This window comes from Natator depressus, chromosome 11 (assembly GCF_965152275.1).
Source record: "Natator depressus isolate rNatDep1 chromosome 11, rNatDep2.hap1, whole genome shotgun sequence".
In the NCBI taxonomy this organism is placed as follows: Eukaryota; Metazoa; Chordata; order Testudines; family Cheloniidae; genus Natator; species Natator depressus.
Genome location: NC_134244.1, coordinates 56,119,277 through 56,136,583, shown reverse-complemented (window position 1 = coordinate 56,136,583; position 17,307 = coordinate 56,119,277). Strand labels below are relative to the sequence as shown.

General features: G+C 39.2%; 1 protein-coding gene across 9 annotated transcripts in view; it reads left to right on the top strand.

The window, feature by feature from the left end:
• ANKRD44 (ankyrin repeat domain 44) overlaps nt 1-17,307 on the top strand; it is a 203,032-nt gene that overhangs the window by 171,054 nt on the left and 14,671 nt on the right. For all 9 annotated transcript variants that reach the window (XM_074967820.1, XM_074967819.1, XM_074967817.1 and 6 more), the window contains 8 exons: nt 6,096-6,174; nt 7,369-7,486; nt 8,354-8,570; nt 9,353-9,440; nt 11,537-11,620; nt 14,287-14,432; nt 15,451-15,533; nt 17,039-17,121. In XM_074967820.1, coding sequence (XP_074823921.1) covers nt 6,096-6,174; nt 7,369-7,486; nt 8,354-8,570; nt 9,353-9,440; nt 11,537-11,620; nt 14,287-14,432; nt 15,451-15,533; nt 17,039-17,121 — 898 coding nt within the window. The remainder of the gene's footprint in view (nt 1-6,095; nt 6,175-7,368; nt 7,487-8,353; nt 8,571-9,352; nt 9,441-11,536; nt 11,621-14,286; nt 14,433-15,450; nt 15,534-17,038; nt 17,122-17,307) is intronic.

Below are 17,307 nucleotides of genomic sequence, written 5' to 3'. Positions count from 1 at the left end.
TTGAGACTTCATCTTTGTGAACTGCCACCAGGAACTAGAGCTAACTATCTTTCCATTTCTCAACTTTCCCTTGTCCCCATGAAGTGCTCCACTTCTCTCCCTACAGCCTGACCCTAGACCTCATTCACCAGGGCTATTTCCTCTTTCCGCACCTATCTTCCTTCTCTGATGCATGATAGTTTTCCCCCACCCCACTTCATACTTGATGGTTTCAGGCTAGAGAGTCAGATCTTACAAGGAAAAAAGACTGAAAATCAAGGTGGATCCCACTGATGAAGTGAGATAGTTTGTATTCACTCCAGATAAGTCCCACCCTGCCCTTCCACCGCCAGAAACCTTCAGTGGCTTTCTGCAACAGCACATCCCCCACCCCTTTATTTCCTCTAAAACCTAGAGAAAATCATCAGTTTCTAAGTGTTATCCACCTAGCTAGTAAACTTCCTGGGAACCAGCCACTTCCATAAGGGTTAATAGTCTTTCTCTCCTTCGTTTGTTGAGTGTTCCTTAGTAAGTCAGGTACGCTGATTACAAAGTATGGAATTGGTGTCGTACATCTTAAAGGCTGTTCGTTAACATGTTAAAGATTTCTGTATATGCAGGTTCCCCCCCTCTGATCTATGTATAGTTAACAAACAGAACAATGCACCTACTTATCATCGTGCCGCATATAGATGGACTCAGTATGGTCCAACAGCAACCTCTAGTGGCAAAATAGAATCAGTACATTGTTTGCTATAGATTCGTTTTCAGGGCCAGACTAACTTGTCTTCCTGCACAGCTGTTTTTTCTGCTTAGATTTTAGAGATGTGTGCACATTTTATTCTGACAGTTTTTAAAATGCAGTCATATATGCAAATGGGCAACACAAGATAAAATATGCTGTGTTTATTTTGTGTCTCACCTTTGTCTGCAGTATATTTTAACTGTATCTGAGGAAAACCTGGATTGTAGACCTGTGGTATACATTAAACAATATGCTTTGGACTTCTTAAATTGTGGCTCAAAGATGCATATATTAATGTTGCCACAGTGCAGCAAAGGAGAGCTGTATGGCAACTGCACAAACTGATTATCAGAAGTCAGTGAATTTTTATTTAAAAAGAAAAAAAGAAGCTTTAGATGGTTGTCTAATGTGTCACTGAGTGTTGACTGTAAAATGCAGTGCAGATACAATGGTATAATTTCCTTTCGATACATCACGTGCTCTAATTCCTGTATAGGATTAATAGTGCATGTGGTGCAAGAGGAAAATATACACCATACAACGCCATGATTAAATGTAATATGTGCACATAAGATTTGCACTGTGAGAGATCCTGCTCTGGAAATATGTTTGCCGTAAGTATTGATGTCATTTGGTTTCCTTTCACCTCATCTTCAAATTGTGCCTCCTGCTTTATTTCCATATGTTTATAGTTCTGTCAAAAAAAGTCCATGCCCTATTAAAGCTACTAAAAATTACAGTATATTTTCTTATTGCTCATATTTTTCAGTGTGTATCTATACCTACCAGAGTCCCACCTTATCATGTTGAAGGCTCCTGGTGGGCTGGAGTTGTCCCACGTTGTCATCTAGGCAGCTAGTACACAGGTTGTTAGCCTGCAGTTGGGTATTTAGCCTGAATATATTATTGTTCCTGTCAGCTGTAATGGATTGGCACGCACCAAATGTTGACTGCATCCACTCACTTCAATTGGGTGGAATATATCAGAACTGCTCAAAGCTTTAGGCCCAAGTCAGCCAGGTTCTTAAGCACCTGACTATCCTTTAAGCATGTGAATAGTCTCTGAAAAGTAAATGAGACATGTGGTGTGGTTGAAGCTGGACGTATGATTCAGTATCTTGCAATGATTTTATCTTCTAGTGGTTAGATACCTGAAAAGAGGATAGAAGTTATTGACTCTCCATTAGCTTTCAGCAATAATGTTAGCTCAAGAGGTAGAGCCTTGTGATACTGATGCTTTAAAATTCTGCAGGCCTTAGCCTTTTGTTATTTTTCATCTAGGGGGAGCATGGTATCTGGAGTTGCACAATCAGAGGGGGTCTTGCTCCTTCCCATTAATTGTTACATTTAAAAATTGCTGAATTTAAATGACATCACATTATTCAAAGACCAGAGCACAGTCAACCTGAGATTGGCAAATCATTATAGCTTCAAGATGTGACAGAAGCACCAGTGAAGACTTGTGCTCACAGTCAGCTCCTGCAGACTCAAAAGACACCCTGGGAGTTTGGTATTTTACTTGGATTGAGAAAACATAATTACTCTGCCACCAAAAACCTCCAATTCTATTTGTATAACATGGTCCGGGCTTAAGGATTGTCTGCCTGACCTCTATGTAATGTTGCAGTAATGAGGATGGTCACAATAGAAGGTTTCCCTCTCTCCTTTAAAATGTGGTCATACTCTGGAAAGTTATTTGTGCAAATGGCATAGCTGCTTTCCGTGTTCACTGTATTTCAGTGACTCAATCTCATGTGTGCTCAGTTTAAAAAAAAAAATAGAGCCTGATTCACGTCGGCCTTTCTGCAGTCTTATGCTGGTTTAATGCCATTTAAATCAACAGAGTAAAGCCTGCAAAAAACTAGAGTAATGCAATTTTGAATCAGGCCCAGAATTTTTCTAACTGCCAAAGTTGCAAACTGAGTTTGGGCTGTGAAGAACAAGCAGTATTCACTCCGGCTTGTGCATCATCACCAGTATCAAAGATTTTGCAACTCAGAAGTAGTTCATAATTCTGTTGTAGCTGCACAAGCTAATACAGAGTCCAGAGGTCATTCTCACAGGGGTGTATGGATTCTGCAGTGCTAACAGAAGTAACATGTAGTAAACACTTGTTTTGTTGTTTTTTGTGACTCAAAATACAGACAGGGAACAGATCTGCTGAGTATGGAGATGCTATTTCTACAGTTACTTTTCTTACTTTTCTTAGAGAGAAAGTGTGTGTGTGTGTGTGTAAGAGCCGGGGGGCTTTGTCTTCACCGACACACAGGTTGTTTTACAGCAAGATAACTAATGTGTTATAGCTATCTTCCCGTAAAATTCTAGTGCAGACAAGGCATCTGTAGTGTCTACAGCGACGTAGCTAGGCAAGCTCAGTACTATATTCCCTGCCTCTCCTAGCTGGCCTCATGATAAAACTAAAGTGCCTTGTTTTTACTGTGGGATAGCTAATGCACATAGGTAAAAACACACCTTTTTGTGTCAGCGAAGACACAGCTAAAGAGAGAGAGAGAGCGAGAGAGAGCATGTGCTGGCAGGGGCAGAAAGACGGTGTGCATTCATGTGTGTGACACCCCTTCCAGCCCGCCTCGTTGCTGTTGATGGGATTGCCAAGGGAGCCATTACTAGTCCAGAGTAGAAAGAGAGACACCATATGTGACTTTTATGTATTTTCTCTAGTAAAATAACACAAAGTATTACACGGAACGGAGCTGTGCACAATACTATAAAACCCAATCACAAACACCCCCCACGAAAAGACTAGGAACTAAAATTCCCATTCTCAACTGTTCCGTGACACTTCCTGAAATTGAATAATTTTTATTGTGTTGTTTAGAGTGTTCCATACAGAAGCTATAGCACCTAAATGAATATCCACACGATAACTCCCTAGCAGCCCATGGTTACCACTTGCATGCATCTTTTATTACAAAGCAAGCACAAGTGTCTGGGCAGAAATCACACTGAATGAAGCACTTGAATTACTTTGTGTGTGTGTGTGCTTGAGAGAGAGAGAGAGAGAGAGAGAAGGCTTGCGTGTGCACGCACACACTCATCCTTTCAAACAATCACACAGACACTCTTCATGAACAAAACATTTGAAAGATACTCTGCTTGGTTGGTTTGCATTTCATAGAATTTTACACAGCTCTGTTCTGTGTGAAGCTTTGTCATTTTACTAGAGAAATAATACAACTAAAAGTACCTACTTTTTCCGGGCATGTCCAACGAGAACACCACCTGCTTTCTCCTGGGGATACTCTCTGTACGTTACATCATTTGGCCCTGTATAATGGTGACTTTCTCTGTAGCCTAGATTAGATGTGGCTCCCACTGCAATTCGCATTAACCCCAGTCTCTGCTCTGGCCGGGAAGGGGCCTCTAGAGAATTGCAAATGTTCCCTCTAGCACAGAGTGTATGGCTTCTCTAGTGCTTAGCTAGCTCCTACTGGCTTGGGACCAAGGGACCAAACTCACGTTCCTTGCAAGATCTGTAATGCTAAGTGACTGCTGGGCCAACTCCTGAGACTTTCTTGGAGTGTCTGTTCTACTGATCATTTACCTAAACCCTTTTCACACATTCACAGTTCCTACTGAGGGAGAGATTTGACTGTGAAGCAGTGACTCATTTGCATTGCAGAGTTGTTTACATGTTCTGCGTATGCCATTACTTAATGGTAAATATCAGAGAAATTCTTATTTTTGTAGATAGAGCAGCAAAGGTTATTTCTGGGTATGCAATTTAAATCCAGGATGATGTGTACAAGTTTCTCAGCCAGCGCAATGTGACATGGCATTGTGCACAAAGTTCGTTGCATCAGCCCATGGAAATCAGGCAGAGAGAAGGAACAACTCTCCTGTTAGGATGGGAACAGGATCACGTTATATGCAGATGATGGAGAAATTATTGCAATTAAAAACAACCCCTTGCCCCCCCCCCCCCCCAAAAAAAAAAAAACAACAAAACCCATCCAGTGCTGTATCATCCATTTGGTGGATTGTGTAAACGCAAGTCCTGCAACAGATGAAAAAAGCAAAAATGTTTTGAGTGTCTAGCCCTCCTAAACATAATGTGTTAAACTGAGAGAGGTTTTCTCCAGGTCTGTAAGAGCTGTAAATCTGTAAGGATTACATTTAATTTTTTTTTCTTCAGTTGAGAAATAGTTCTGACACCAATGTTAAACTAGAAAAATAGAGGAAAAACTCAGGTTGAATTCTTGGCTCTGCTTAGTCCTCTGCATTGACGAACAAGGAAATTCCTCAAATCCCTGTGCACTGTGACCCCCTGCTAATTGCGTTGTGAGGGTCCAAAGAGTCTTATCTAACCTCCATTGGCTAAGGAAGGTTGCCACAAAGCAGGGCCTGGAGGGATGAGAGGAAGATGGGAGCTCTCTGTTGAGAACTGATAGAGAAAGCCACCTTTTGATAATAAAGACTGAGAATTTCAGAAATGATGATGATTTGGGGTGCCCAATTTGAGTCCTCTCAAAAGGGCCTGATTGTCAGAGGGCAAGTTGTCATCACTTCCTTAAAATCAGGCCCCTTTGAGGTCCCCAGCTGGGTATCCAAAACCGCAAGTCACTTTTGACAATCTTGGCCAAAGGCTGTGGGGAAAGTAGGAGGGAACAGGGGAGGAGAGACTAGCTTTGAGACAAACAAATTGACTTAAAAAAATTATTTATTTGAGACTCAGTGAATTCTTGACATTTATTCCATTGAAAGGTCTGAGGTTGGCAATGGGGGGTGGGGGGAGACTTGATGTCCTCCTGCCGGGTACAACCTGGGGAGCAGTAGCACAAGCTTCCCACACTCCTCCACCAGTGTTACCTCATCCCTGTTCTGTAGGGACTAACTCAGAGGGTGTCTCCAGTCAGTCCTTATGCCTCTTGGGTGCCTGTTGTGGAGACACGTAGCAGTAAGGTGCCCAAGGAACAGCATACACAGGTCCAAGCAACAATAATAAGATTTGCTCATGTAACTGCCAGTGCATTAAAAATAAGAAGTATTGTCTCATCCAATCTGCAGGATTCTGAAATGTTACTTCCTTTGGTAAGAGTCTTCTCAGATGTGACTCAAAAAATATCAGATACTTTTTTGTGTTGCTTGTTTGTGATTTCTGTATGTAACAAAAACCATCCTCTTTTTGCTGTACTGAGAACCAAGAGCACAATTTCATTAGTACAAGCTAAGTGAAAATTACTTGACTGTTCATTTCTGTCACTGGAAAATGTCTTCTCCCACCTTAAATAAACCTCTCTGCCATAGGTGTTTTGAGGGAACAGTGTCTGAAATGCAGTTCTTGTGTTAGTTTCATAACTGTGTGTTAGTTTTTGTATGTTTACAGACTGGTAAATTTGTTGTTTCTTTCTAGTCATCAACGGTCACACACCATGTTTGCGGCTGTTGCTGGAAGTTGCAGACAACCCTGATGTGACAGATGCCAAAGGACAGTACGTTTTTTTTTGTTTTGATACAGTACTGTGATATGAATGGCAGCTCCATAAATTGCTCACAGCATCGGTACTTATACTGTATACAGTACTTCTACTGTATATAGTACTGTATACATCTCCTGCACCACTCCAATTTTTCCTTAGAATTTGACAAACATTACAAAGTACACATTCAGTTGATCAAAGCCATGGAATAAACATTAGCAAGGGGGAAACATTATTTATTAATTTTAGATTCTACCTCAATCTTTATGCAATTCTTCTGAGATGTTTAAGGCTAAATTCAGTTAAAGGTTAAATCCAGTTAAAAATGGATCAGTTTCTGAGCTGTTTCTAGGGAGACTCTCACCCCTCCCAAAACATTGATATCTTAGGACATACTTGGTCTTTTGGGACAGCGAATTTGAACAGAGTATTAATTGAATGTGACACTTAAATTGGAGTTGATGTACATGATGATGGTTTTCACTTTTCATTAAAGGTAGTTATGGAGGGAGGATGCAAGTATATTCTAAATGTGGAAATTTTGAATAGCTTTGAAATTTCACCTGGGAAAACACAGACAGATGAATGCCATGTTTTTAAAGGGCATCAGTTTCAGTCCCTGAACCATCACCTTAAAGCAAAAGGAGAATAAATCCCGTTTTGAAAAGAAGTGGAAGAAATATTGCTCCAGTGTCTGGCTGAGGGATGATTGGTGCAAATGAGATACTGAATACAATTGGCTTTCCCTCCCTTATTAAACAATTCTGCCCAGGATTTTTTAAAGAATTTAAAAATTACATAAATAGTTACCTTAATAATTAGAGGGGGTGATTACACAAGTGAGCTTCATGGTTTATCATGAGGCTGATATTCTGCTGCGGGCTGCTGATAATCAAGGGTTATTAAAGAACAAATTTTTAACATGGACTGGCTTGAACAATGCTGCAATGTAAACTGCCTACAAATCAGATATGTGTTTCTCTGTTAATAATGATTTTGTTGGTTGCATTGCTTAACAATAAAATTGGACAAACAGTACCTTAATTTGGGTTATATAGATGAATATAGGGCATGAAGATGGTGGTAGAGGAAGGAAGTGTGGGGAAAATGGCAGGAATTCCTGGTGCCCCTGATCCCCAAAGGATAAGTTAACAGTGGAAAAATGCCATGTGTTCTTAAAGCTGTGATTAACTTCTCATTTTCTAGAACCCCACTGATGCTAGCTGTGGCATATGGGCACATTGATGCTGTTTCCTTGTTACTTGAAAAAGAAGCATCTGTAGATGCAGCCGATCTCCTGGGATGCACAGCTTTACATCGAGGGGTGACTATTTAATTTTATGACCCTTCACTATGTATATTAACTTGATGGTTATGGCTTTTCTTTTATGAACAAAGGGGTATTAAATTGAGAGATGATTGTAAATAACTGAAAATATTGGGAAGGCTGGGTTAAAGAAGTATGTAATAAGTTTTGAGCGGGAGGCAATGAGATTTGGGGTAGATATAATCTCTTCTCGGAGTAAGCTCCTCAGTCAAGATGTAATTGCTGAGAGCGCTAATAGGGTTACGTGTAAATATGGCCATGTCGTGAACAGTTTTCCAAAAGAGCCCTGGAAATATCTGTATAAAATACAGACCATTGCATAACGCTTCTGTTCCATACTGATAACAATACATGAACATGGTTAAAATACTTAGGAGATAAGCAAATCAGTGTCAGAGGCAGCAGATGTGATAGTAGTGGCTGGATTTCTGGAGCAGCTTTCTAAAATATTTGATATTTTTGGTAGTATTGTTATTGCTCCTCCCTCACCCTTTCTTCCCTAGTATTTGTGGTTTCATTCTTGATTGACCCCCATTCAGTTAGACTCAAATAGGATCTTTAGTACTCCACCCTTTATTCTAGGAATCTCCACGTTCAGCCATAAACTCCTAATGGTCTAACTTGTACCTGACTTCACTGGAGGTGCTCATCCTCAAACTGCGAGGTCAGGTAAACTGTGTCCTTAGAAGCTGGTACTAGTGCTTGTCAATACAAAGAGGCACTCAGGGGAGCAAGTAGCTTCTCACCAATTTCCTGGACCCCAACCTTTCCACCCGGTATTCAAAAGCACATCATGTATCTCACATATCCTTTGCCACAGAGCTGACGCTATATCAACCTGCTGATTCACTTCTTTGTTATCAGATTATGACTGGGCATGAGGAATGCGTTCAAATGCTGTTGGAACAAGAAGTATCTATCTTGTGTAAAGACTCCAGAGGCAGGACACCTCTACATTATGCAGCAGCTCATGGTCATGCCACTTGGCTGAGTGAATTACTGCAGATGGCACTGTCAGAAGAGGACTGTAGTTTCAAAGATAATCAAGGTTATACACCATTGCACTGGGCTTGTTATAATGGTAAGATTTTCTCTTTTTATACCTTTTGCCAAACTCAACTGTGGGTTTAGTGTTAGGAAGTAGAATAGTAAAATAGCTAGCAGCATAAAAAGTTTGAGATGTAGATTCTCTCCTTTTGCCTTTTGAAGTTGTAGCAAGAAATTGCATCATTTATCCTTCAAGTCAGAAGGCAGGGAGATTCCAGCAAAACAGCAACCTTGCTTCAGAGTCAGCCACTAGGTGCATGCCTCAATCATGATGCACACTGGAGCCATCCTTTGGAGGCTGGGCATGAAATCTGGCATAACTCCCAGTGACATCACTGAGGTGAGGATTCCATCCTACAAGAGCCACCTCTTGTACACTGGTGCATGAGACTGTCCCCCCCGTTACTGTAGTACGCACAGTACAACAGGCTGGCATTAGTGTCTTCTCATTAGGGTGGTTTGAGACTGTAAGTTGAACACTAAGTTTCTAAGTACGGAGTGATAGATGGCTGACCAACTCTGAAGATCTAAAAGACACTTTTGCAGAGTGTCATAGCACAATGTGAAAACACAAGAGACCTTTTAAAAAAAAACAAAAAAAAAACCAGCGTCCAAATGAGAGATCGGTCTAGTTCGCAGCACCTCGAAAAGTATCTCATGCTCCTTAAGAAGCATAAGTTCTCATGCACAAGAACTTACGTATGCAGTACAGCCTAGCTTATTTCAAATGCTAAAATGCAGTGCACATGTGACCTTAATATGAAAATGAGCTATTCTCCTGCTTTTTATAACAATAAATCATCTGATCTCTTGTAGGTAATGAAAACTGCATAGAGGTACTATTGGAACAGAAATATTTCCGCAAATTTAATGGTAACAACTTCTCTCCATTGCACTGTGCTGTGTAAGTAGAAGTATCAATATTAAATCTGGCTCTTTTGCTTTAGGATATATCCAGAAAATGAGTAGTATGAAAACAATAAAGTTATCTGGGTGTAGAGATAATAGTACTAGCAAATGATTTTTAGATCCGATGATGATGTACATACATATCCTTGTGGTGAAAAACTGGTGCTATGAAGAGCCATATAAATTACTGCAGTTTTGAGTGAGTTTGTTACAATTTTCATCTAATGGCCTGAAGCTGCACTCTCATGATTACAGGGCAAGCTGCATCTCTGTCCCCTTTCTGGCCTGAGTGCAGCATTAGAGAAAAAAGGATTTAAAACAAGTTTACACAAATATTTACCTTACCTCAAGTTCAACCATCCCCTAATGGTGACCTAAGCAGGCTTCGCTTGCTGAGACACTCCCAGCAGGCTCCTGGGGCTGAGGCTGGTTTCAATCTGATTCCCTTGAGCGCTGTCTCCCCCAAGAGAGAGCATCCCTCTTTAAACCCTGCTACAGTTCTTTGTTCTTCTGTTTTGCCAGGTTCTGGCCATTCCTGGCCAAAACCAGTTTTGTAGGTTGGCTGAAGACGGAGGCAGAATCATCAAAATTCTGGCATTGTGCCTTAACACTCTGAAGTGTTTACTAATAGATGGCTGCCTTGAGCCATTCTTCTCCTTCCTACCTGCATTTAAGACAGACTTCTATTCGTACATATTCATACAGTAAACATCCCAATAACCAGGCCAACATACACTGTCAGTAAATTACCACAGGCCAGCTCCAAATCTGCCTGTCACACACAGAAAAAATTAGCTCAATTTAGGGCAAAGCATATGCAGTATTTTGGGAGAATGTGCTTTTTGAGTGGGGTAAGCCAGCAGAAAAATCAATAAGAATTACAGAATCAAACACAAACATTCATGATTCCTGCTGAGGTTTAGAATTACTGACTTATGAACTCTTCATTCTACTGGTAGTATAATTATCTTCTCCCAGAAATAACTGATGTGCAGATCCTATATAAAAACCCACTTAAAATAAAAACTTCTGGCTGAAACTTGATACATAAAATCTGAACCCCAAATGGTCACTTTTTAAAAAAAAGATGGTCTCCTTCTCCCCAGTAGAGCAATCCGGAGCCAGGGACCAAAACTCAACAAGCTCTTCTTTGGGTTTAAGATAATAGAGGTCATTGTCATCCATAAAATGACAGCATTTATATAGAAATAGTGGCTTGACTAAAAGGTTACTAAAAAGTGACTGTATTCTATGAAAAATTAGTTTTTTATATTAACTATAAAGTGACATATGCTGCATGTAATAATTACAGTTAATATTTTTAAACATTAAAGACTTCATTGAAGACTAAGGGGATAACATTCGTCTCAGCTTAAAGGCCTGTTGGATCCATGAGACAAACTGCTTGGTGTTGCAATGTTTTGCCAAATACAGACCGCCATTTCTCTCCTCTCGCCCCCTCCCCCCCCCAACCTCTCAACTCCTTGGAAATAGTGAGACCTTTTGAATACTTTAAATGTTTGAAAAAAGTTACTTTCACTTAAGCCCACACATATGAGCATTGCCTAGGCTCAGATATGTGATTTAAGTTTAAAGTAATTTAAAGGGTTTAAAGAAGTTTTGGGGAGTTCACTCAGAGCCACTAGTTCAAATTTACTTCTGAGAAGGATTCCCCGTAGCCATTTTGAACCTTGACAAGTGTTCCAGTTGAATATGAAGGTGTGTATTTGGTTTTTGTTTTGTTTTGCTTTAAGGTTTAATCAGTGCATTGAACTTTCAGCTTGTTTTGTGTTGGCAGAGCTCCGTTGAAGGGATCGGCTGTGCACAGCCATTGCAGGACCAGTGCCTATTTTTCTTTTGTGATTCAAATCCAAAATAGTAGCTGCAATTTGTTTGTAATGGAGCTACACTGATTTATAGCAGCTGGGATCAGGCCCATATTTTTAAAGCAAAAATTAATTGGGACACATTACAAATATACAGAAAGGAATACTAATGTACTGTCAGTTGGGGAAGGGAGTGAAGTGTGTATGGCAGAGTGGAAAACAGTTAGACTTTTTTCCTTTAAAAGAATTGTTCTTTCCTTTATAGAATAAATGATCATGAAAATTGTGCTTCACTGCTCATTGGGGCCATAGATGCCAGCATTGTCAACTGTAAAGATGACAAAGGAAGGTAAGAGTTCAGTTTCTTGAATAGAATGCATTTCACCTTCATAAATCAGTCTAAGATCATAATTTTTGCTTTGTGCAACTAATCTACATCTGGACTAAAATTTGTCAGACCAGCTCCTGATGACACAGAAGTTGAACTTTAACAAAGGAAGTGGTGATTCACTTCTAGAGAGAATATTAATTATTTTACATTGCTACCAAAATAAATATTGCTTTGTTTTCTTTAAAATGCCTAGGGCTAAGGGCTGTTCACCAGAACCCAGTATGGTGGTAGTTAGGCTTTATTTTACCCCCTCTTCTTAGATTGCTTTTTATGGTTAAAAGAAAACAGTAGACTCCAGTTTGGGGCAAATAAAAAAGCTGAGTTAATTCCTAGTTGTAAAACATAAAAATTGTAAGCTAAGAGTGCTCTTGATGGGGATTATGAAATAAGAATAGAACTATATATGCGTCCTCACATAGGCCTTGTTTCAGCAAAAACATTTAAGCACATTCAGTTCTGCAGGACCATAATTAGTAAGACTGAAAAGTATTTAACTTCTGAAAGACCTCTTATTAAACAAAATACACTACTGACTCTGAATGACAGTTGGGGTCAGCTGGGTCATGTACACATCCAAATCTTTAATTTATTTGGGGCAGTGAGAATCTCCTCAGTGTATTTTTGTGTGTGATGGGTTTGGTCACAGAGACCCCCTTGGGACTGCCACCTGATGGGCTGAAATTACCTCTGAGCCTATTTTCCCTGATGGCTTAGGACTCCAGAACCCTGCCTTGTTGAGCCAGACACACTAGCCTGCTGCAACACAGACCCGGGTCTGAACCACACCCCCAAAGCTGCAGGCTTTAACTGAAAACCACTCAGCAGATTACCTATCTCCAGCACCCAGACACCCAGTTCCCAATGGGATCCAAACCCCAGATAAATCCATTTTACTCTGTATAAAGCTTATACAGGGTAAACTCATGAATTGTTCGCCCTCTATAACACTGATAAAGAGATATGCACAGCTGTTTGTTCCCCCAGGTATTAATCACTTACTCTGGGTTTGTTAATAAACAAAAGTGATTTTATTAAGTATAAAAAGTAGGATTCAAGTGGTTTCAAGTAATAACAGACAGAACAAAGTAAGCTACCAAGCAAAATAAAACAAAACATGCAAGTCTAAGCCTAATACATTAAGAAACTGAATACAGGTAAATCTCACCCTCAGAGGTGTTCCAATAAGCTTTTTTCACAGACTAGACTCCTTCTTCGTCAGGGCCCAATCCTTTCCCCTGGTACAGTCCTTGTTAGTTCCAGCTCAGGTGGTAACTAGGGGATTTCTCATGACTGGCAGCCCCCTTTGTTCTGTTCCATCCCCTTTTATGGCTCTGGCCCAAGGCGGGAGTCTTTTGTCTTTCTGGGTCCTGATCCCTCCTTCTAAATGGAAAAGGTTTAAGATGGATTCTAGTATCATGTGACATGGTCTCATGTCACTGTAAGACCTCATTCTTCATTACCTAGGTCAGTACACAGGAAGGCTTGCAAGTAAATAAACCCATTCACAACCAATTGTCCTAGTTAATAGGAGCCATCAAGATCCTAAGCCACCATTAATGGCCCAAACTTTGCATAATTACAGTAGGACCTCAGAGTAATACTTCATATTTCTTGCTTCAGATTCAAGAATGATACAGTCATACAAATATGATGAACACACTCTGTAGATTATAAGCTTTGTAATGATATCTTACAAGAGACCTTTTGCATAAAGCATATTCCAGTTACATTATATTCACACTAATTAGCATATTTCCATAAAACATATGGAGTGCAACGTCACACTACGTATTTATTTATTTTTGTTAAAGTTGTATAACAATTGAATTGCTGCCCATTGCATGCTCTGGTTACCCTTACAACAAATAAAATGGTGGTCATGTAATTAAAATTAAATACCTCACTCTCAAAGTTCTCCAGATAACAATAAAGCTAAAAAGCAAAACAAAACAAGAACACCCAATCATCAGACACTGCTGGAAACAACTCCTGCCCCCCCAATTTTCTTTTCCCCAAATGTCTTAGTCTTATCATGTGGAGACAGAGAACCCATCCTTAGAGTTGTGGGATCCTCTCAAAATTAACATAAGCTACAAACCTTATAAAATCACTGCTACGCTCTACAGTAATGTTGTCAAACATTATGGGTTACAGTACTGTTACTGCAGTATTCAGGTCATTACTGTAAGTAGAATACTGTAGCATTTTTTTAATAATGGGAAGGCCAGATCCAAATTTTCCTTACATTTTATCTACATCACAAGCTTATTCAAAAAATCAGGAATAATAGGGAGGACTGCTAGTTTTTTCCATTGTGCAGTACGTTCTGTTAAGTTAAACATCCTGTTTTTATGAGCTTGTCCACAACTCGATCCACCTGATGCTTGCCAGTTTTAGACTTTTCATTGTACAAACACTGAGGATGCAACTGTTACCTTTATTGCTTATAGGAGAGTAGCATCCTAACTTGCCTTGTTGAGCGTTTTAAGTTTCAAGTTTCATAGGAAAAAAGCTTCAAAACTTCTTGTATTGTTCTGCTTAAGGCTACAAGGAACAACAATATTGTAATTCTTTATAGATCATTTAATATCTTAAAGCTATGATCATGCTGTTTTTTCTCTTAGAACTCCACTGCATGCGGCAGCCTTTGCCGATCACGTGGAATGCTTGCAGCTTCTTTTAAATCACAATGCACTGGTAAATGCTGCAGATAATTCAGGGAAAACACCACTTATGATGGCAGCTGAAAATGGACATGCAGGTGCAGTAGGTAGGTACCTACTTGCTTCTGTAAATCTTGAAAGAAAATGAAGGCTACTGTACTTACCCATCCAAGTGCTTTATCAGTTTCCCCCCCACCCCCTTGGGGATTATAATTAAAATACAAAGAGATACTAAGAGTACATACCTAAATGTGTGTCCATCTATTTTATATAAGGGTAAAAGGAAATTCGCTTCATATTTTTAAAAAGTCTCATGTGTTTATTGCACCCAGAATTCTTATGTCCGTTGTTTTCACTTCACTTGCAAATAGTTTCAATAACGGATAAACCATGCCCATTTTTCTGCCAAGTCGTGTAGCGTGTGATTAAAAAGTGCTCTTGGTATTCATTCCTTCATTTTTTTCATTTCCCTGATTCTACAGGGCAATAGAATCTCCTTCTAGCAGAGTAATCTTTTGTAGTTAAATTATTAAAAGGTGTGTATTTTGAAGCACAAAATACTGTTTTGAATGGGCAACTGTAAGTTGAGTCTGGACTTATTTTTTCTAAAAACCCTATAGCAACTGTTAACTGATACTTTCTCTCCAGGCTTGACTGTGTAGCCCACATCCTAGATTGCTACACCCATTATCTCCCCCAAAGATATGAGTCAGCAGAACCCACTTAAACCTTTCAAAGCAGGATCCACAGTTATTAACTGGGTGGACTGTTTCAGGCCAAAACTGCCATTCTGATGCAGCAGATTTCATCAGTCAAATTAAAATACATACAGTATTAGAATACATTTGAACTGACAGTTTTGGGTAAAATGAACATTTAATTAACAGTTTTCCATTTTCAACCAGCTGTTAGCTTTGGTTTGATTGCTGATTGACTGCACAAATTAGAACTTGTTCATTGATAATTTTTCCTCCACATTTGTATGGTTTATATAGAATAAGGATCTATTTCACCATGTACAGTACTGTGTGCACATATGGAGACTGGAGTTAATTTTCTCCTTTGCAGTTTGCATGTGTATCAATCGGTAGTACTTATCCCATGGTATTTGTTTCTGTATTTCAGATTTTTTGGTGAACAGTGCCAAGGCTGATCTGACTGTAAAGGATAAGGACTTGAATACACCCTTGCACTTGGCTAGCAGTAAAGTATGTTAAGGAACTTTGTAGACTACCTGCATGCGCGCACACACACAGACTCGCATTATGTATATTATATATGTGTGCATTGAAAAGGTGTTTAAAACAAGGTGTTGGCAGTGTACTGAAGACATTCATTTCTCAGGCCAATTAAATCCTGAGTGCAATGAAGTTGTGATATACACAGACTTGGGCAGGGAAAGAGGAGGGAGGAAATGTAGTAGAGTTGGCTTGCTCTTCAGCCTATCCAGCAAGGTTACAGTAATTTGAGAGGCAAGACAAATATAGGCTGCTGTATCTTACTATTTTTGAGATACTGGTAACAGGAATAAGGAAATATTTCTAATGTGAAGAAGCTATGAGACCATTGTGAACTTACTGAATAGTCTCACTGTAATGCAGTATAATACAGATTTACATAATCTCTCGGATTTCTGTGGAAAGGGACAGAAATTTCCCGTTCAAGATGATGCCAAGATCTTAAAAAAGTTGAGGCAGAGATCAGGTTTGGTCATGGTTTTCTTTTCCAGGCTCTGTGTCCACGTATTTAGTAACCTCAGTAGGCTTCACCTCCTCTCTCCCCTCTCTCCTCCTATTCTGCTGCTGCTATTACCTGGCTTAGCAAGAAAGAAATACCCTCATTCCCTTAACAGGTTTTTCTTTTTCGATTGCACCTTTTAATAGATGGGAGTCTAGTAGTGATCAAGTTTGTTCAAGGCCTCTTTGCTGTACCCCCACCCCCCCAAATTTTTTTTATAAAGATACAGCAGCTATATTTATTTGTTAGCATCTCATATCAGCTGTTTAATATGGTACCTTTGGCGCTGGACCACATTCAAGGAATGGATACCTGTGCTAGACACCTATACCCCAAAATCCCAACCCTGCAACTTGTTCTGCCCAGGCTGACCCCTGCACTCATGCAGAAGAAGTTGCAGAATTGTGGCCCAATTCTGCATTGTTTAATAAAATCTTTGGACAGTTTAATTGTCAGTAGTGCCCTTATCATACAGGGGGAAAATACTTCTTCAGCTATTTAATTGAAAAAAATTATTTAAAGTTTCTTTGCCTAATTAAAATGCATAAGCAATCAGGCATTTAAAGGTCAAAGAAGTACTGTTACTAGTGCTAAATATTGCTTATTTATTTTAAAAAAAAATACACAATCAGTTAACCGCTCTTTCAAAGGATCACTACTGTTTCATGAAGACATGGATTCAAATTCAGCTTAAAGTAGGGTCTATATTTATAAGGCATGCAGTGTTTTAAAGGAAAAAAAGCCACAATTGGCACATTTGGATTACTTAAAATTCACCCAGTAATAATGGTAGGGATTGCACTGTGTGTCTCCTGGCCTTTGAAATGCATCAAGTATGCACCCTTTTATAAACTCAGAAGCATGTTTGTAATTCTAAATGCATTTTTAAATTTGGATTTGTATTTTTTATTTATGTTGCCTCAATTTTAAAACCCTCTGCAGATTAACATTTATTTATTTTTCTTTTTAATATTAGGGTCATGAAAAATGTGCCTTGTTAATACTTGACAAGATCCAAGAACAGAGCCTTATTAATGCAAAAAATAATGCATTGCAGACGTAAGTAAATGCTGAAATAATTTTACTATTTATTCTCTTGTGCTTTTATGTATTGTTTTTACCAGAAAATTCAGATTTGGAATTTCAAATTATCGTTACTTAGATTTTTCTTAAGTGTGTAATTAAAAAAATAATAATTATAAAATGTTTCATTGTGGTAGAATATCTGAAAACTGTTGAATTTTG